Source organism: Taudactylus pleione, unplaced genomic scaffold (assembly GCF_031769625.1).
Source record: "Taudactylus pleione unplaced genomic scaffold, aTauple2 ptg000927l, whole genome shotgun sequence".
Classification (NCBI taxonomy): domain Eukaryota; kingdom Metazoa; phylum Chordata; class Amphibia; order Anura; family Myobatrachidae; genus Taudactylus; species Taudactylus pleione.
This window is the reverse complement of record NW_028285328.1, coordinates 451,583-471,060: the sequence shown is the minus strand read 5'-3', so window position 1 is coordinate 471,060 and position 19,478 is coordinate 451,583. Positions and strand designations below refer to the sequence as shown.

The 19,478-nt window shown below is 48.6% G+C and overlaps 1 protein-coding gene across 3 annotated transcripts in view; it reads left to right on the top strand.

The window, feature by feature from the left end:
* Window positions 1-19,478, top strand: part of ADAMTSL2 (ADAMTS like 2) — a 166,469-nt gene that overhangs the window by 78,518 nt on the left and 68,473 nt on the right. For 2 of the 3 annotated variants that reach the window (XM_088459681.1, XM_088459682.1), the window contains exons 2-10: window positions 3,508-3,623; window positions 4,850-4,995; window positions 6,879-6,954; window positions 10,034-10,136; window positions 13,263-13,408; window positions 13,519-13,642; window positions 14,252-14,332; window positions 17,157-17,332; window positions 18,203-18,515. In XM_088459681.1, coding sequence (XP_088315807.1) covers window positions 3,510-3,623; window positions 4,850-4,995; window positions 6,879-6,954; window positions 10,034-10,136; window positions 13,263-13,408; window positions 13,519-13,642; window positions 14,252-14,332; window positions 17,157-17,332; window positions 18,203-18,515 — 1,279 coding nt within the window. In that variant the 5' untranslated portion in view covers window positions 3,508-3,509. The remainder of the gene's footprint in view (window positions 1-3,507; window positions 3,624-4,849; window positions 4,996-6,878; window positions 6,955-10,033; window positions 10,137-13,262; window positions 13,409-13,518; window positions 13,643-14,251; window positions 14,333-17,156; window positions 17,333-18,202; window positions 18,516-19,478) is intronic. The other variant, XM_088459683.1, reaches the window with a different exon arrangement.

Below are 19,478 nucleotides of genomic sequence, written 5' to 3'. Positions count from 1 at the left end.
TGAAGAATAAGAATTTGTTCTTGTGTTCATCACTGCTCATTTCGGGGGCACCTAATGGGTGGGGGGATCTCTCCGTTCTGTGAGATGATCCTAATATGCACATATTTGTTTGCTTGTTTTGAAAGCCTACAGTATGTACGGAAGCGTTTGTCCCAAGACGCCGCCTCCTCCTCGCTGAATGGAGTCTGTGTTAAGGCTGGCCTCAACTCCACACTGCTCGTAATAGTAGGATTTGTTTCCCCCTCAAACACGCTGTGGCCGGAGATGAAAAAGTGACCCCAGGGCTTTCCACCTCAGCTGGGTGTTCTGTGCCAGAGGAACACATTGCTGCACATCTGGACCCAGGTCTGGAGGGCCACAAGGACTCTCAGCTCATCATTGATGCCTGGCCTGCTTGTTTTATTAATATGTCTACCACATGTTCAACGTTTATACCATTGTGTAAACAACATTTTAATTATAATGAACCCAACGGAGAGAGGTCTTTCTGCAATCAGATGCGTCTCACATTAGAAGCCAATCAGATGATGGTAATGTTGTGGATGACTTTTCCTCACCCGGAGATTCAGTGGCAGAATTTGTGTTACTGATAAGAAAGTTAGATTTATTCTGCACATCTACCTTGTAGTCAGATCCAGTCTCGTATCATGGGCTCGGGTCTCTGCGCAGCCCCTGCCTCATTGCAGCAATACTTTCAGACATTCTCCATCACTTTGGGTTTTTTGAAAAACAGCCATGAGAAAAGGCCTCTAAAGACTGAGCGTCTAATTCAGACCTGCTCGCAAGTGGGTTGATGTTGAGGCCCTGTGCGCGAGCAGCGGCCACACTGCAAGTGCGCTAGCCCCGGAGCGAGAGAAATTCTCTCGCTCCGGGGCTCACTACAAAAAGGGTGGCTGTTGTTGGTGATCGACAGCTCGCACCGTTTTGTAGGCGGGGTGGGGGGGGGGGGTGGCTGGCCAAACGTAGGCGTTCCCGAAGGAACGCCCGCTGTTTGGGGGCGGCCCCACTGACATCAATCGTGATGTCAGTGGTGAGCTTCTGGCTCTATTAGAGCCGAAAGCTCACTGGGACTTACGGCAGACGAGACCCTATCACAAGGGTCTCGTCGCAAGACGATCGCGACCATCAACCTGGCCGCTTGCTTGCTCGCTAAGCTGTGGTCACCCACAGCTTAGCGAGCGGCCAGGAGGCCGGCTCATTACAGAGAAGCGGCCGCCCTCATTCAGAGCGAGCGCTCGTATTTTGCGAGCGGCTCTGAATGAGGACCTGAGTATGTGTCCACAGATTGTGCACGGATTACACAACCAAGCAGGAGAGGAATGTTATTCCTGTGTTCTGTGACTTACCCTTTCTACTAGTAATATGCAACTGGATCCTGGGGAGATCGCCTCAAATTCTCCAGTGGTTCCCATCTCGCCATAAAGCCGAGTCATCGCCATCATTTATCACATCACACCGACCAGTTGGGTGATCAGGTTCTAAAGACCATTACTTTGATGTTTTCATCCAGATGTTCTGTAAAGGCCTCGACTCGGAGCCTGACCCTGCGAGTATCCTTCACAACGCTTCCAGCTGCCCACCCCCACCTACAGGACCCTCCGTAACACATTCTCCCCATACCCCTCTGCTCTAATAATAACCTTCTCCCCTCCTGTCTCCAAATATTATACCCTGCTGCCCCCCCAATACCAGACTCCTCTCCAGCTTTCAGTCCTTCATGCTTCACCACCCGGCCCTCTTCCATCCAGGACATCCAATCATGTCCTACCGATGTGTCCTCATGCACGCTATTGGCCGATTGTTGCGTTCTGCGAATGCTTCACCACCCGGCCCTCTTCCATCCAGGACATCCAATCATGTCTTACCGATGTGTCCTCATGCACGCTATTGGGCGATTGTTGCGTTCTGCTCATGTGTATGCGTCGCAGTGTGCGTGCTTGAACCGGCCACTGCAATCAGGACTGCGACCGCAGTGACTCTGCAGACCCATCGCAGAGTGATTGACAGGAAGTGCCATTTGTGGTAGGTGACGTGGGGCGTAGTCCGGGAAACGCAGGCGTGCCAGAGCGTTTGAACGCCTTTGGATGGGCAAGCATAAATTAGCCACTGCGATGCCCTACGCAGCCTGAGGACACATAGCGTGCGATGAGGTTATAGCAATTCCTGAGTAAGGTCAGAGCCTGTGCAAGTGTGCCTGAGGCTGCGATAGTTCTCCATGTTACCGATGGTTTCGCAGTCTTGCCAAGTATTACCGATGTGTGTAAGGTAAGGTGGGCGTCCTTATATGTACTGCTTGCGGCGGCATAGCGATCGCAATGAATTAGCATATCATTGCAGTCAGACTGCGTGCGCCATCGCAGTTGCGATGCATAGTGAATCAGGCCCTATGTCCAGTGCGACTTGGCTTGCACTGAGCGTCTTTGTCGCCCAAAAAAATGATGCGCCAATCCGCTTGACGAGACTCCACCGATTAGTGTGATATGTTACAGTTCTATATCTGTGTGTGACTGAATCTGTATACAAAGCGCTACGGTGCAGCGGCCGCGGCTGTTTTCCACGTCAAGTTCTGTTGTGCTTCATATACAGATTCAGTTTGTCGCATCCGCTTGCGATTTCAACGCTGGTGAAAAAGACGCCAAAATGATGCTTGGTGCAAGCGTCTGATGCTGAATGGTGTATTGAGGCTAAGGGGTATTTTTAGGAGTAGAGATGTTGCCCATAGCAGCCAATCAGATTATAGCTATTATCTTCTAGATAAATGATAAGTAGAATCTGATTGGTTGCTATCGGCAATATCTCCACTTCTGAAAACCTGCACTTTAGTAACTATACCCCTATAAATGTATTTGGACACATCTGTATTTGCACCGATTGCCTCTCGCTACCACCTTCCGGTCGGATGTAAGCTGTAATGGGCCTGGTCCTTTCCTGCTTACGCCTCGAGTTCAGCTGGCTGCACCCTGATATATTGTCTTGTGCTGAAATCCTGTGTTTAGTCCTTACATTGTTAGTGCATGGCTACCCATGTATGTGTTACTGTGCTCCATGTATTCCTGTGTCAGTGATTGCAGTCATTGTCATGTCTGTTAGGCGATTGTTCAGCGATCTGGAGTCACCGGCATTTAAATACACGATCATGATGAATTTCGCAGTCGCTTCTTCCGCGGCCACTCTAACTATAAGTTGGAAAATGTTAAATAAATTTGGTCCTAATATAAGAAGGAATATGCACCCCGCTCAGGTGTAGAAAGATATTACAGATGATCTATGACGGCTGTTATCTGCAAAGCACCAGATGGGAGACCCTTATTCTCTGCATCATTTCCCCCTGCGGCAGGTCCAGGGGCTCAGAAGACACCAGCAGCAGAAAGTGATTACGGTGGCTCTTACTTCATATCCAGCCTCTGTCAGACCCACATACAGCAGATTGTGCCTGATAGTATAACGTGGAGCTCGGCTACCTCAGATTCTACTGCGACTGCAATAATAAAGTCTCTCTTCTTCTAGAAATGCGTGTTCCCCTGGGGCGCTGGATGCAAGTCCTGTTTATGAGGAACGGCGTGCACCAGGGATGGATCCCTCTACTCATTTTATTTGGAAATGTCCCTTTTTCTATAACACAAGTGAGTATAAGGACTATAACGTGCTCTATTGTAACTGGACAGGGCAGCGCGGAGCCCAGGCGCTGATTGCCGCCGAGTATGAGATAAATGTGATAATAATAATACAGGCTAACCTGTTTGCAATTCATCAATAACTCTTCTAAATAATAATGATGTGCTTTAAAGTGTCCGTACACTCAATAATTTCCTACCTTCCCAATCTGCTGCTGTGCCATACATGTCTCCTAATTGTCCACCATGTGCACTGTTAGGCGCACACACTGCACGTCTCCTCTGCCGCATTAGGAGCTGTGATGTGAGACCACCTGCAGGACAATGTCCACCCAGGAATCTACATGGTGACCAGCATTGGCTTATGCGCAGCGTAGAGTGCGGTTCAGTTTGTCCTTGTCTCCATTGTGGACTAAGGGCCTGATTCAGACCCGCTCGCAAGCGGGTCGATGGCCGGACAGTGCGCACGCGCGAGCCCATGAGCGAGCGAGAGATCACTTGCAACAAAACGGGCCGGCTGTCGATGTTGATCGACAGCTCGCCCCGTTTTGTAGGCGGGGAGGGGGGGGTGGCTGGCCAAACGGAGGTGTTCCCTAAGGAACGCCTGCCGTTTGAGGGCGGCCCTACTGACATCACTCGTGATGTCAGCAGTTGAGCTTTCTGCTCTATTAGAGCAGGAAGCTCACTGGGGCTTGCGGGAACGAAGACCCTACCACAAGGGTCTCGTCGCAAGCCCGATGGTCGCAACCATCAGCTGGGCGCTCGCAAAAGCTGTGGGTGGTCACTCACAGCTTAGCGAGCGGCCAGGAGGCCGGCTCAAAAAAAAAAAAAAACGCCCTGATTCAGAGCGAGCACTCTGAAAGAGCGTCCGGCTCTGAATCAGGGCCCAGGGCATAAGTCAGGGAATAGGAATGTATTATATTCCATTTTCCTGTTTGACGCTTTCTGTTGCGTTACATTATAATAAATGCACTTTCCTGTAAAAACTGCACATCCAATTGGCAAAAGGCCTCTCATCCGAAAGTACAGTCCACGTTTGAAGACACGGTGAACGTTTGGGTTCAGGACACCTTTATGTATACAGAGAGTGTGTATCCTGCTTCTCGCACACACAACTTAGTGTCGCCTGGGAGTCCTTGCCTGTATAATGGGGGTTGTGATGTATTTGTACAGTTGTGGGAAGAATACAAAGCACATTTTAACTATTATTTCCTTACTTTGATGCAAATGACCAGCAGGACAATACTCAGACGTCTAACAGTCTAGAAGATGGGACAGACGTGACCACGTTTTGGTGGGGGGAGTGGACCAAGTGGACAGCTTGTACTCGCACCTGTGGTGGAGGCGTGAAGTCTCAGGAGAGGCACTGCCTTAGACAGAGGTGGTATTCTGTTCCCCTGTATGTCAGTGTGTCTATCCCTGTCACATTTTTAGTACATGTCACCCACAGTCCCTTTCACAATCCGTTCTTTCCCCACCGCAGTATACCCTGTATCCGGCCGGTCCTCACCCTGGAGGCTACTAAACACTCATTTACCTCTGTCATTGCCCCTCTCTGCCAGTCACTCCACTGGCTCCATATACCACTCTCTCATACCTACATAGCTCTCCCCCATACATCACCAGCCTCATGTCCTCTGTCATTGCCCCTCTCTGCCAGTCACTCCACTGGCTCCCTATACCACTCTCTCATACCTACATAGCTCTCCCCCATACATCACCAGCCTCATGTCCTCTGTCATTGCCCCTCTCTGCCAGTCACTCCACTGGCTCCCTATACCACTCTCTCATACCTACATAGCTCTCCCCCATACATCACCAGCCTCATGTCCTCTGTCATTACCCCTCTCTGCCAGTCACTCCACTGGCTCCCTATACCACTCTCTCATACCTACATAGCTCTACCCCATACATTACCAGCCTCATGTCCTCTGTCATTGCCCCTCTCTGCCAGTCACTCCACTGGCTCCCTATACCACTCTCTCATACCTACATAGCTCTCCCCCATACATCGCCAGCCTCATGTCCTCTGTCATTACCCCTCTCTGCCAGTCACTCCATTGGCTCCCTATACCACTCTCTCTTACCTACATAGCTCTCCCCCATACATCACCAGTCTCATGTCCTCTGTCATTGCCCCTCTCTGCCAGTCACTCCACTGGCTCCCTATACCACTCTCTCCTACCTACATAGCTCCCCCCCATACATCACCAGCCTCATGTCCTCTGTCATTGCCCCTCTCTGCCAGTCACTCCACTGGCTCCCTATACCACTCTCTCATACCTACATAGCTCTCCCCCATACATCACCAGCCTCATGTCCTCTGTCATTGCCCCTCTCTGCCAGTCACTCCACTGGCTCCATATACCACTCTCTCATACCTACATAGCTCTCCCCCATACATCACCAGCCTCATGTCCTCTGTCATTGCCCCTCTCTGCCAGTCACTCCACTGGCTCCCTATACCACTCTCTCATACCTACATAGCTCTCCCCCATACATCGCCAGCCTCATGTCCTCTGCCAGTCACTCCACTGGCTCCCTATACCACTCTCTCATACCTACATAGCTCTCCCCCATACATCGCCAGCCTCCTGCCCTCCTACCTCTGCCACCTCCCTGTTCACCACTTCCCACAGTGCTCTAAGGGTTAATCCCGGGCAGCTCCCATTCATTCCATCCATATAGGTTGTAAGCTCATTTGAGCAGGGTTTTCTCCACATAATTATACTTATACTATGTATCTATGAGAATTTAAATAAGGTCTGTAGTCTTGTTAGTTTTATGCCCTAGTGGTGACATAAACACACTTTAATAAGAATAATAAAAGGCTAGAAATTTGTTTTTGGCTGGTGTTCAGTTCGTTATGGTGAATAAAGGTGGTAATTACCTGACTGCAGTGTTCTCACAATCTGCCTGGTACTGCTGAAGGTGCTAAATGGCCCCGTCCTGCTCCTGACTCCTAATTACATGCCCCTCTCCCTGCATACATGGGAACTCCTCACCAGCACCCTGGCCTGTGTTACAGAGCAGTGATAGACCATCGGAGCCTTCATTGGGACCCTCCAGATTGTTGGGACCCCATGGCCCGGGTATGTAGGACCTACGTATCATATCTTTCTGAACTCCACCAGATGGGATAACTTTAATAAAGCAAATATTAAACTGTAATAAAGGTGAGATTGATTTGTGTTTATAAACGTAATTATAAAACAACAAGACAATACTTTCTATATAACCTAATGCACCATTTTATGCTTTCAGGCGGAAAGCTCTCAGCGTTCTTGGGAATAAAAACTGTACTGGGACGTCCAAGAGATTCCAGCTCTGTAAAGTCCAGGTAAAGGGATATATGACACCATAAGACAAGTCCCGGGAGGGAGCGTAAGATGTCCCGGGAGGGAGCAATACTTGTCCCGGGAAGGAGCCTAAATTGTCCTGGGAGGGAATGTAAATTGTCCCGGTAAGGAGCGTAAGATGTCCCGGGAGGGAGCGTAAGATGTCCCGGGAGGGAGCGTAAGATGTCCCGGGAGGGAGCGTAAGATGTCCCGGGAGGGAGCGTAAGATGTCCCGGGAGGGAGCGTAATTGGGGAAGGTCACCCCACACATCGCTTATTAGATTAGTGCCTTACTGCAGGTCGTTGCTCATCTGCTGCAGATGGAGATTTGAACAAGGAAGAACTTTGGGATCTCTTGTCTAGAATATACAAAGCTTCATAAAAGCTGTATCTCATTGCTGTATTAGGAAGGGGTTTCTTTATTCTGTTACTACTATGAAATATAACTGATTTATAGAAAATAAGTTTAGACAACAAATAATACCAGATCTATACAATGTCCACATGTACAATGTCCAGTGCCGCAGCTATTACAGTATACCGTGACTCTATGGACGCTTCCACCCTCCTGTACATGAGTGGGCCAGTGCTTGCAGCTGTCGCAGTATACCGTATACCGTGACTCTATGGACGCTTCCACCCTCCTGTACATGAGTGGGCCAGTGCTTGCAGCTGTCGCAGTATACCGTATACCGTGACTCTATGGACGCTTCCACCCTCCTGTACATGAGTGGGCCAGTGCTTGCAGCTGTTGCAGTATACCATATACCGTGACTCTATGGACGATTCCACCCTCCTGTACATGAGTGGGCCAGTGCTTGCAGCTGTCGCAGTATACCGTATACCGTGACTCTATGGACGATTCCACCCTCCTGTACATGAGTGGGCCAGTGCTTGCAGCTGTCGCAGTATACCGTATACCGTGACTCTATGGACGCTTCCACCCTCCTGTACATGAGTGGGCCAGTGCTTGCAGCTGTTGCAGTATACCATATACCGTGACTCTATGGACGATTCCACCCTCCTGTACATGAGTGGGCCAGTGCTTGCAGCTGTCGCAGTATACCGTATACCGTGACTCTATGGACATTTCCACCCTCCTGTACATGAGTGGGCCAGTGCTTGCAGCTGTCACAGTATACCTTATACCGTGACTCTATGGACGCTTCCACCCTCCTGTACATGAGTGGGCCAGTGCTTGCAGCTCTCGCAGTATACCGTATACCGTGACTCTATGGACGCTTCCACCCTCCTGTACATGAGTGGGCCAGTGCTTGCAGCTGTCGCAGTATACCGTATACCGTGACTCTATGGACGCTTCCACCCTCCTGTACATGAGTGGGCCAGTGCTTGCAGCTGTCGCAGTATACCGTATACCGTGACTCTATGGACATTTCCACCCTCCTGTACATGAGTGGGCCAGTGCTTGCAGCTGTCGCAGTATACCGTATACCGTGACTCTATGGACGCTTCCACCCTCCTGTACATGAGTGGGCCAGTGCTTGCAGCTGTCGCAGTATACCGTATACCGTGACTCTATGGACGCTTCCACCCTCCTGTACATGAGTGGGCCAGTGCTTGCAGCTGTCGCAGTATACCGTATACCGTGACTCTATGGACATTTCCACCCTCCTGTACATGAGTGGCCAGTGCTTGCAGCTATTACAGTATACCGTGACTCTATGGACATTTCCACCCTCCTGTACATGAGTGGGCCAGTGCTTGCAGCTGTCGCAGTATACCGTATACCGTGACTCTATGGACGCTTCCACTCTCCTGTACATGAGTGGGCCAGTGCTTGCAGCTGTTGCAGTATACCATATACCGTGACTCTATGGACGATTCCACCCTCCTGTACATGAGTGGGCCAGTGCTTGCAGCTGTCGCAGTATACCGTATACCGTGACTCTATGGACATTTCCACCCTCCTGTACATGAGTGGGCCAGTGCTTGCAGCTGTCGCAGTATACCGTATACCGTGACTCTATGGACGCTTCCACCCTTCTGTACATGAGTGGGCCAGTGCTTGCAGCCGTCGCAGTATACCGTATACCGTGAATCTATGGACGCTTCCACCCTCCTGTACATGAGTGGGCCAGTGCTTGCAACTGTCGCAGTATACCGTATACCGTGACTCTATGGACGCTTCCACCCTCCTGTACATGAGTGGGCCAGTGCTTGCAGCTGTCGCAGTATACCGTATACCGTGACTCTATGGTCGCTTCCACCCTCCTGTACATGAGTGGGCCAGTGCTTGCAGCTGTCGCAGTATACCGTATACCGTGACTCTATGGACATTTCCACCCTCCTGTACATGAGTGGCCAGTGCTTGCAGCTATTACAGTATACCGTATACCGTGACTCTATGGACATTTCCGCCCTCCTGTACATGAGTGGGCCAGTGCTTGCAGCTGTCGCAGTATACCGTACACCGTGACTCTATGGACGCTTCCACCCTCCTGTACATGAGTGGGCCAGTGCTTGCAGCTGTCGCAGTATACCATATACCGTGACTCTATGGACGCTTCCACCCTCCTGTACATGAGTGGGCCAGTGCTTGCAGCTGTCGCAGTATACCGTATAACGTGACTCTATGGACATTTCCACCCTCCTGTACATGAGTGTGCCAGTGCTTGCAGCTGTCGCAGTATACCGTATACCGTGACTCTATGGAGATTTCCACCCTCCTGTACATGAGTGGGCCAGTGCTTGCAGCTGTCGCAGTATACCGTATACCGTGACTCTATGGACATTTCCACCCTCCTGTACATGAGTGGGCCAGTGCTTGCAGCTGTCGCAGTATACCGTACACCGTGACTCTATGGACGCTTCCACCCTCCTGTACATGAGTGGGCCAGTGCTTGCAGCTGTCGCAGTATACCGTGACTCTATGGACATTTCCACCCTCCTGTACATGAGTGGGCCAGTGCTTGCAGCTGTCGCAGTATACCGTATACCGTGACTCTATGGACGCTTCCACCCTCCTGTACATGAGTTGGCCAGTGCTTGCAGCTGTCGCAGTATACCACCGTGACTCTATGGACATTTCCACCCTCCTGTACATGAAATGTTTAATTTCAGGAATGTCCGTCCAGCAGCCGGAGTTTCCGTGAAGAACAGTGTATTTCCTTTAATTCTCACGTGTATAATGGAAAAACCTATCTATGGAAACCTCTCTACCCTGGTGAGTGGCTCATTTATTCATAAACAGTTACTTATATAGCACCAGCATATTCTGTGGTGCTGTACATGGCTCTATGGTTAGACTTCTGTGTCCGCTTCACATGGGGGCACTCCCAGTCTGGCCGGACGTGTCCCATGTATTACACACACACTGCATGGGGGCACTCCCAGTCTGGCCGGACGTGTCCCATGTATTACACACATACTGCATGGGGGCACTCCCAGTCTGGCCGGACGTGTCCCGTGTATTACACACACGTACTGCATGGGGGCACTCCCAGTCTGGCCGGACGTGTCCCGTGTATTACACACACACCCAGTATGGCCGGACGTGTCCCGTGTATTACACACACGTACTGCATGGGGGCACTCCCAGTCTGGCCGGACGTGTCCCGTGTATTACACACACACCCAGTATGGCAGGACGTGTCCCATGTATTACACACACGTTCTGCATGGGGACACTCCCAGTCTGGACAGACGTGTCCCTTGTATTGCACACACACTGCATGGGGGCACTCCCAGTCTGGACGGACGTGTCCCGTGTATTACACACGTACTGCATGGGGGCACTCCCAGTTTGGCCGGACGTGTCCCGTGTATTACACACGTACTGCATGGGGGCACTCCCAGTCTGGCCGGACATGTCCCGTGTATTACACACACACCCAGTATGGCCGGACGTGTCCCGTGTATTACACACACGTACTGCATGGGGGCACTCCCAGTCTGGCCGGACGTGTCCCGTGTATTACACACATACTGCATGGGGTCACTCCCAGTCTGGCCGGACGTGTCCCGTGTATTACGCACACACTGCATGGGGGCACTCCCAGTCTGGCCCAGGTATCTTATGTGTGTTCTAGGTATCAGATGTGTCTTCTATGTCTCTGATGTGTCTTCTAGGTATCAGATGTGTCTTCTATGTCTATGATGTGTGTTCTATGTCTCTGATGTGTGTTGTAGGTATCTTATGTGTGTTCTAGGTATCTGATGTGTCTTTCTAGGTATCTGATGTGTCTTTCTAGGTATCTGATGTGTCTTTCTAGGTATCTGATGTGTGTTGTAGGTATCTGATGTGTGTTGTAGGTATCAGATGTGTCTTTCTAGGTATCTGATGTGTCTTTCTAGGTATCTGATGTGTCTTTCTAGGTATCAGATGTGTCTTTCTAGGTATCTGATGTGTCTTTCTAGGTATCAGATGTGTCTTTCTAGGTATCAGATGTGTCTTTCTAGGTATCTGATGTGTCTTTCTAGGTATCAGATGTGTCTTTCTAGGTATCAGATGTGTCTTTCTAGGTATCTGATGTGTCTTTCTAGGCATCAGATGTGTCTTTCTAGGTATCAGATGTGTCTTTCTAGGTATCAGATGTGTCTTTCTAGGTATCAGATGTGTCTTTCTAGGTATCAGATGTGTCTTCTAGGTATCAGATGTGTCTTCTAGGTATCAGATATGTGTCTTCTAGGTATCAGATGTGTCTTCTAGGTATCAGATGTGTCTTCTAGGTATCTGATGTGTCTTCTAGGTATCAGATGTGTCTTCTAGGTATCAGATGTGTGTTGTAGGTATCTGATGTGTGTTGTAGGTATCAGATGTGTCTTTCTAGGTATCTGATGTGTCTTTCTAGGTATCTGATGTGTCTTTCTAGGTATCAGATGTGTCTTCTAGGTATCAGATGTGTCTTCTAGGTATCAGATATGTGTCTTCTAGGTATCAGATGTGTCTTCTAGGTATCTGATGTGTGTTGTAGGTATCAGATGTGTCTTCTAGGTATCAGATGTGTGTTGTAGGTATCTGATGTGTGTTGTAGGTATCAGATGTGTCTTTCTAGGTATCTGATGTGTCTTTCTAGGTATCTGATGTGTCTTTCTAGGTATCAGATGTGTCTTTCTAGGTATCAGATGTGTCTTCTAGGTATCAGATGTGTCTTCTAGGTATCAGATATGTGTCTTCTAGGTATCAGATGTGTCTTCTAGGTATCTGATGTGTGTTGTAGGTATCAGATGTGTCTTCTAGGTATCAGATGTGTGTTGTAGGTATCTGATGTGTGTTGTAGGTATCAGATGTGTCTTTCTAGGTATCTGATGTGTCTTTCTAGGTATCTGATGTGTCTTTCTAGGTATCAGATGTGTCTTCTAGGTATCAGATGTGTCTTCTAGGTATCAGATATGTGTCTTCTAGGTATCAGATGTGTCTTCTAGGTATCTGATGTGTGTTGTAGGTATCAGATGTGTCTTCTAGGTATCAGATGTGTGTTGTAGGTATCTGATGTGTGTTGTAGGTATCAGATGTGTCTTTCTAGGTATCTGATGTGTCTTTCTAGGTATCTGATGTGTCTTTCTAGGTATCTGATGTGTCTTTCTAGGTATCAGATGTGTCTTTCTAGGTATCTGATGTGTGTTGTAGGTATCTGATGTGTCTTTCTAGGTATCAGATGTGTCTTTCTAGGTATCAGATGTGTCTTTCTAGGTATCTGATGTGTGTTGTAGGTATCTGATGTGTCTTTCTAGGTATCTGATGTGTCTTTCTAGGTATCTGATGTGTGTTGTAGGTATCTGATGTGTCTTTCTAGGTATCAGATGTGTCTTCTAGGTATCAGATGTGTCTTCTAGGTATCAGATATGTGTCTTCTAGGTATCAGATGTGTCTTCTAGGTATCTGATGTGTGTTGTAGGTATCAGATGTGTCTTCTAGGTATCAGATGTGTGTTGTAGGTATCTGATGTGTCTTTCTAGGTATCTGATGTGTCTTTCTAGGTATCTGATGTGTCTTTCTAGGTATCTGATGTGTGTTGTAGGTATCTGATGTGTCTTTCTAGGTATCAGATGTGTCTTCTAGGTATCAGATGTGTCTTCTAGGTATCAGATATGTGTCTTCTAGGTATCAGATGTGTCTTCTAGGTATCTGATGTGTGTTGTAGGTATCAGATGTGTCTTCTAGGTATCAGATGTGTGTTGTAGGTATCTGATGTGTCTTTCTAGGTATCTGATGTGTCTTTCTAGGTATCTGATGTGTCTTTCTAGGTATCTGATGTGTCTTTCTAGGTATCTGATGTGTGTTATATGTATCTTATGACACGTTAATAACTCGTGGTGGTGTGCTATTTTTGTGCATGTTGGGTTCTAGATGATTATGTACACATCTCCAGCAAGCCGTGTGATCTCCAGTGCACCACGGTGGATGGTCAGAGACAACTGATGGTCCAGGCCCGGGATGGGACTTCCTGCAAGTACAGTGACTATCGAGGGGTTTGCGTGTCTGGAAAATGTGAGGTTTGTGAAGCATTAGCGCAGAACATTTGGCCAGACGTTTTCTGCAGCTTCCAACAGACGCAATACGTCCTGCTCGCTCCATATTGTGTTTACTGTTTCTCTCTCCCCAGCCAATTGGATGTGATGGGGTTTTGTTCTCCACCCACACCCTTGATAAATGCGGTGTCTGCCAGGGGGATGGGAGCAGCTGTATCCACGTCACTGGGAATTACAGGAAGGGAGCTTCCCATCTCGGTAATCGCTTCACCGTCGTTATCACATTGTGCATGATCGTGTCCCATAGAGTCATCCGCTTCTCAGACGGTGACGTAGACACTGACTTGGAAAGCTGTAATGAGTATTATAGAGGCTCCAGCCTTTAGCAGCAGCTGGACGAGATGGCTCTCTGCTGAGTGGACTCAAAGCTTATATGTAATATCCCCGGCTTGCTCCACTCCTCTGAGCAATGCAGCCCTCAGGGATTTCTTAGTCCATCCTTTCCTGTACACAGACCGCTGCCGGGAAAACACATTTGTGGTATTCAGTTATCACGTCTAGCGCCTTTTTCTTCTTTATATTATAAAAGTCAAATTTTATGTAATTATTCTCTGATGATTGTACAATATATTTAGTATTACAAGGTACATTGTGAATTATCCCTAAGTTTGTGCAGTACAAAGCATATCCCGTGTTTTCATTCACACCCCTCCTGCCAGAATATGCCAAGTGTTCTACTTCTCTGTAGACAACCTGTGACTGTGAAGGTATTGTATATATCCAGGCAGGGCATGCTTAGACTTGTAGTCCACAAGAGCATGAGACCAGAGGTCGCTTAATCCCAGTCTAACATTTTGTCCATTTTAGGTTACGCCCTAGTAACGCACATCCCAGTCGGCGCAAGGGATATTCAAATAGTGGAACGCAAGAAGTCGGCAGATGTCTTGGGTGAGTGATATCAATGTGCGCTTCTGTCTCCTGCCTCACATACAGCAGATCTGGCTGGGGTCCGTGGGAGGAGAGAGACCAGAGAGGGAGTTATTGCTATGGACTGGTTGCAGGGGAGATTGCGGATGTTACGATAGGAGCGGAGGGTTATAGTTGGTTTCTTAGTGCAAGAAATCTACAAAATTAACCAAAATATATCTGGTTGTAGAGGTTTATAATTCTAATAGCTCATGTGGTAATGGGAGACGCCATGCAGGGACACCTGGAGTGTAGTATTCTCAGCCACTGAAGGAAGAGAACCTCCTTAGTCCTTCATTGGCGGATGATGTACATCAGGCCTGGCCAACCTGTGGCTTTCCAGCTGTTGTGAAACTACATGTCCCAGCATACCCTCACACCGATCAGCTGGTAAAGCATGCTATATAACAGGATTGATTTACTTCCTCCATGCTGTCATGGTCGTTAATAAGAGTAGCTTATTTATCTCAGCACAAATATTAATAATTCCTACAGAAAAATAAGACCAGTCTGTGCGCCTGATTCAGCTTGGATCGCAGTTGCTAATACGCACGCAATCGGCCGATTATTGTGTACTGCGCATGCATCGCAGTGCGCGATCCGGACACTGCGATCGGGACTGGAATTTTTTTTAGGGTTAGGCACCAGGAGGGTTAGGGTCAGGCACCAGGAGGGGGGTTAGGGTTAGGCACCAGGAGGGGTGGTTAGTGTTAGGCACCAGGAGGGAGGGTTAGGCACCGGGAGGGTTAGGGTTAGGCACCGGGAGGGTTAGGGTTAGGCATCGGGAGGGTTAGGGTTAGGCACCGGGAGGGTTAGGGTTAGGCACCAGGAGGGAGGGCTATGGTCAGGCACCAGGAGGGGTGGTTAGTGTTAGGCACCAGGAGGGAGTGTTAGGCATCGGGAGGGTTAGGGTCAGGCACCAGGAGGCGGGGTTAGGGTTAGGCACCGGGAGGGTTAGGTACCAGGAGGGGTGGTTAGGGTCAGGCACCAGGAGGGAGGGTTAGGCACCAGGAGGGAGGGTTAGGGTTAGGCACTTACCCCGACGGTTAGGCACCAGGAGGGAGGGTTAGTGTTAGGCACCAGGGGGGAGGGTTAGGCACCAGGAGGGAGAGTTAGGCACCAGGAGGGGGGTTAGGGTTAGGCACCAGGAGGGAGGGTTAGGCACCAGGAGAGAGGGTTAGGCACCAGGAAGGAAGGTTAGCGTTAGGCACCAGGAGGGAGGGTTAGTGTTAGGCACCAGGAGGGATGGTTAGTGTTAGGCACCAGGAGGGAGGGTTAGGTTAGGCACTTACCCCGACGGTTAGGCACCAGGAGGGAGGGTTAGGCACCAGGAGGGAGGGTTAGGGTCAGGCACCAGGCGGGGAGGGTTAGGCACCAGGAGGGAGGGTTAGAGTTAGGCACTTACCCTGACGGTTAGGCACCAGGAGGGAGGGTTAGGGTTAGGCACCAGGAGGGATGGTTAGCGTTAGTTACTTACCCTGACGGTTAGGGTTAGGCAACAGGAGGGGGGTTAGTGTTAGGCACCAGGAGAGAGGGTTAGGCACCCTGAGGGAGGGTTAGGCACCAGGAAGGAGGGTTACGGTTAGGCACCAGGAGGGAGGGTTAGGCACCGGGAGGGAGGGTTAGGGTTAGGCACCAGGAGGGAGGGTTAGGGTTAGGCACTTACCCCGACGGTTAGGGTTAGGCACCAGGAGGGATGGTTAGTGTTAGGCACCAGGAGGGAGGGTTAGGCACTGGGAGGGTTAGGGTCAGGCTCCAGGAAGGAGGATTACGGTTTGGCACCAGTAGAGAGGGTTAGGCACCAGGAGGGAGGATTAGGGTCAGGCACCAGGAGGGAGGGTTTGGCTCCAAGAGGAAGGATTAGGCACCAGGAGGGAGGGTTAGGGTTAGGCACCAGGAGGGAGGGTTAGGTTAGGCACTTACCCCGACGGTTAGTGTTAGGCCTCCCGGGGGCCTAACACTAACCATCACCAGGAGGGATGGTTAGTGTTAGGCCCCCGGGAGGGAGGGTTAAGCACCAGGAGGAAGGGTTGGGCATCAGGAGAGAGGTACGGTCAGGCACCAGGAGGGAGGGTTAGGCATCAGAGAGGAGAGTTAGTGTCAGGCACCAGGAGGGAGGGTGAGGGTTATGCACCAGAGGGGAGAGTTAGTGTTAGGCACCAGGAGGAAGGGTTAGAGTGAAAATCAGGGCTAAGAAAACCTACAAACAAGTGTCGACCATTTTTCTGTCGATCATTTCCATGTCAACATTTTCACTCTATCAACCATTTGTACATATCTACCTTCTTACTGTCTCTTTGTTAATCCCCACCGTGCGTCTAATGGTTGAGTCCTTCTATGCAAGCGCCGGTAGGCGTCTCAGTATAATCCCAGTGGCTGCAACGTATTTTCGCAAAGCCGTTGCATACGGGATGGCGGCGCTGACGCCTTTTGCATCCATCTCTGAAGAAGGCCCATAGACCACATCCAGCTTTCTACTTGGTGTAGAACTGAAAGTTCTAATCTTCCACACCAGGTTATGCTGGGACTTGTAGTTAAACACTAGTTGCAAAGAACGGATACCTAATGTCGATGTTAATCATCTTGATTATAGGCCCAAGTGGAAGGGGGCCTCCTCCTTTTTAGACTACTGGAATGCTGCTGGATCTGTCTCTTTCCTTGTTTGCATACTGGGACGATTAGGAATAGCCGTCCTGGTGCATGGAATAGCCGTCCTGGTGCATGGAATAGCCGTCATGGTGCATGGCTAGCTGATTGTGCCGTATTGCACCAGGGGATGTAACTATATACAACCTTGTGTTTCCAGCTGTTGCAGATGAAGCTGGATCCTACTACTTCAATGGGAACTTCAAGGTCGACAGCCCGAAAAACTTCCTTATTGCAGGCACAGTGTTTAAATATCGCAGGCCTATGGATGTGTATGAGACTGGGATAGAATATATCGTAGCTCAAGGACCAACCAACCAAGGCTTGAACATCATGGTTAGTCCTAGTTGTGCCTCACACCTCAGTGATGCCTCTGTGATTAGTGCATTCTCATGGTTATTGGTTTAGCCCATAATATGGTAGCTGTGTTAAGGTGACTGGTGCCCTTTAATTCAATAGGAATGGATTGATGAAAATGATGAAATGATTTATTAGAGATCACAGATGGCGCTGCGTTCTTTGTATTGCATATAAGTGCGCAAGAGATTGGCGTGGGGATTATAGCAATGTGTGCGCTCTGGGCCTCAGCCTCTGCCACCACCTTTTCCGTTCAGCTGCAACAGCCGGCTTACTATTATATTAATGTGCGAATCCGCCCTTGTATACTAAAATCTGTCTCTCTACACGACTTTTCCTGTTTTAAAATTGAACGATATCGTTGAACGATTTCATCAGTGATCATGAACGATTTTGTAAACGTTTTCTGACAGTATTTAAATGATGAAGAATTCATAGATATCGAGCAAGTTGGCCAGCCTGTACGGTCGACCTCAAATATCGTTATCGACCATACGGCCACGCGCATCGTTGGTCGTTCAGTGCGAAAAAGTCAACTATATGAACGATCTAACGATAAACTATATCGTTCATATCGTTGACAAAAGTCGTCCCCTGTGTACGCAGCTTAAGACCACTTACATTTTCAATCTGCATTGTACTTAGATTAACAAGGTGTAAGGGGAACCCTAAAATGTATACACTGACTATCCAAGCCATCTATTAACCATATAGGTGCTAGTTGCTGATTTGTGCACCAGCCGCCTTTAATGCTTCTTAGATTAGATTTAATTATGGTTATGAAAGAAGGACAGGTGTTGTCACAATAGTGCATCTTTCATACGCAGACCCCCTTGTATCACTTCACAGGTATGGAACCAAAATGGCAAGAACCCCTCAATAACTTTCCAATACACCCTGCTCCGGAGACCACACTCACGGATTACTCAGCCAGTATATTACACGTTCCCAGACTCCGACAGTGAGGAAAGCAGAGAGTTTGAGGAGGGTTTCATGTCCCCCAACAGCAGTTATCATACTAACTTCCAGAAAGGGAGAGTGAGAGGGGACACTCCCAGCTTTGGGAAGCAGGAGCCGGTCAGTGGCCAGCAGACCAATGAAGTGTATGAAGGAGCACAGGCTGGGGACTGCGAGAGAATAACAAAATGCAAAGGTATAAATGGTAATTAATATTTTTTAATTGCAATACTTTCTGCATATACCTGATTGTAGATTCCCGTATCTAGGGACATATGTATCAAAGCTTGATGTGAGATAAAATTGTGAGATATATATCACCAACCAATCAACTTCTAACTTACATTTTGCAGCCTGTGTTTAAGAAATTATAGTTTGGAGCTGATTGGTTGGTGATATATATTTCACAATTCTAGCTCACATCAAGCTTTGATACATAGGCCCCTAGTCTTGAAGACCAGTGAATGACTTTGGTTAACACAGAGCTGGCATTAACATTGCTGGAAATACACTTTTATTGTTGTTGAATATCACAGTTACAGACTGTTCATATAACATGTAGATAACTCGCTGGGAAGTCTCTACAACCTGCACTATAGTCCATAACCCAGTGTTGGGCAGTTCCACAAAACTAACCGAAGACTGCAGTATACATAAAATAGGAATAGAAACAATTATCTGCAAAATGAGATAAATGTATAATAATCTCCAGTCAGCACAGAGTTATAGTAGTGTACAAAGGAACATATTATAATCCCCAACAACGCTCATTAGTCTTCAGAACACTTTCTTCATTATAACAATAATTACATAGACCTGGAAAAAAGCGCAAACGATAATACTCACGCCATTATTTTCAGCATTCATCACGTTATACGTGAATGATGTGTGATTTGCGTGCCTATAAATGTTGGTAACTGATGGAACCTGATCACTAAGGATGTATGAAAACCCAGCCATTGGGCCAGGTGGTAAATGCTCTGGCGCTATTTGGTAAACATGGTCCAGCCTCCAAATGCAGAGCCCCCTCCCTTTTCAAGCTCATTTAAATATCGTAGGAGCAGCATTACAGCACATTTAGCAAGAAATCTTTCCAATACCCCAAACCATTCCGTTCTAACCAGTGTAGTCTTTGGCGTAGCAAGCAGGATGTACGATGATGTCCAAG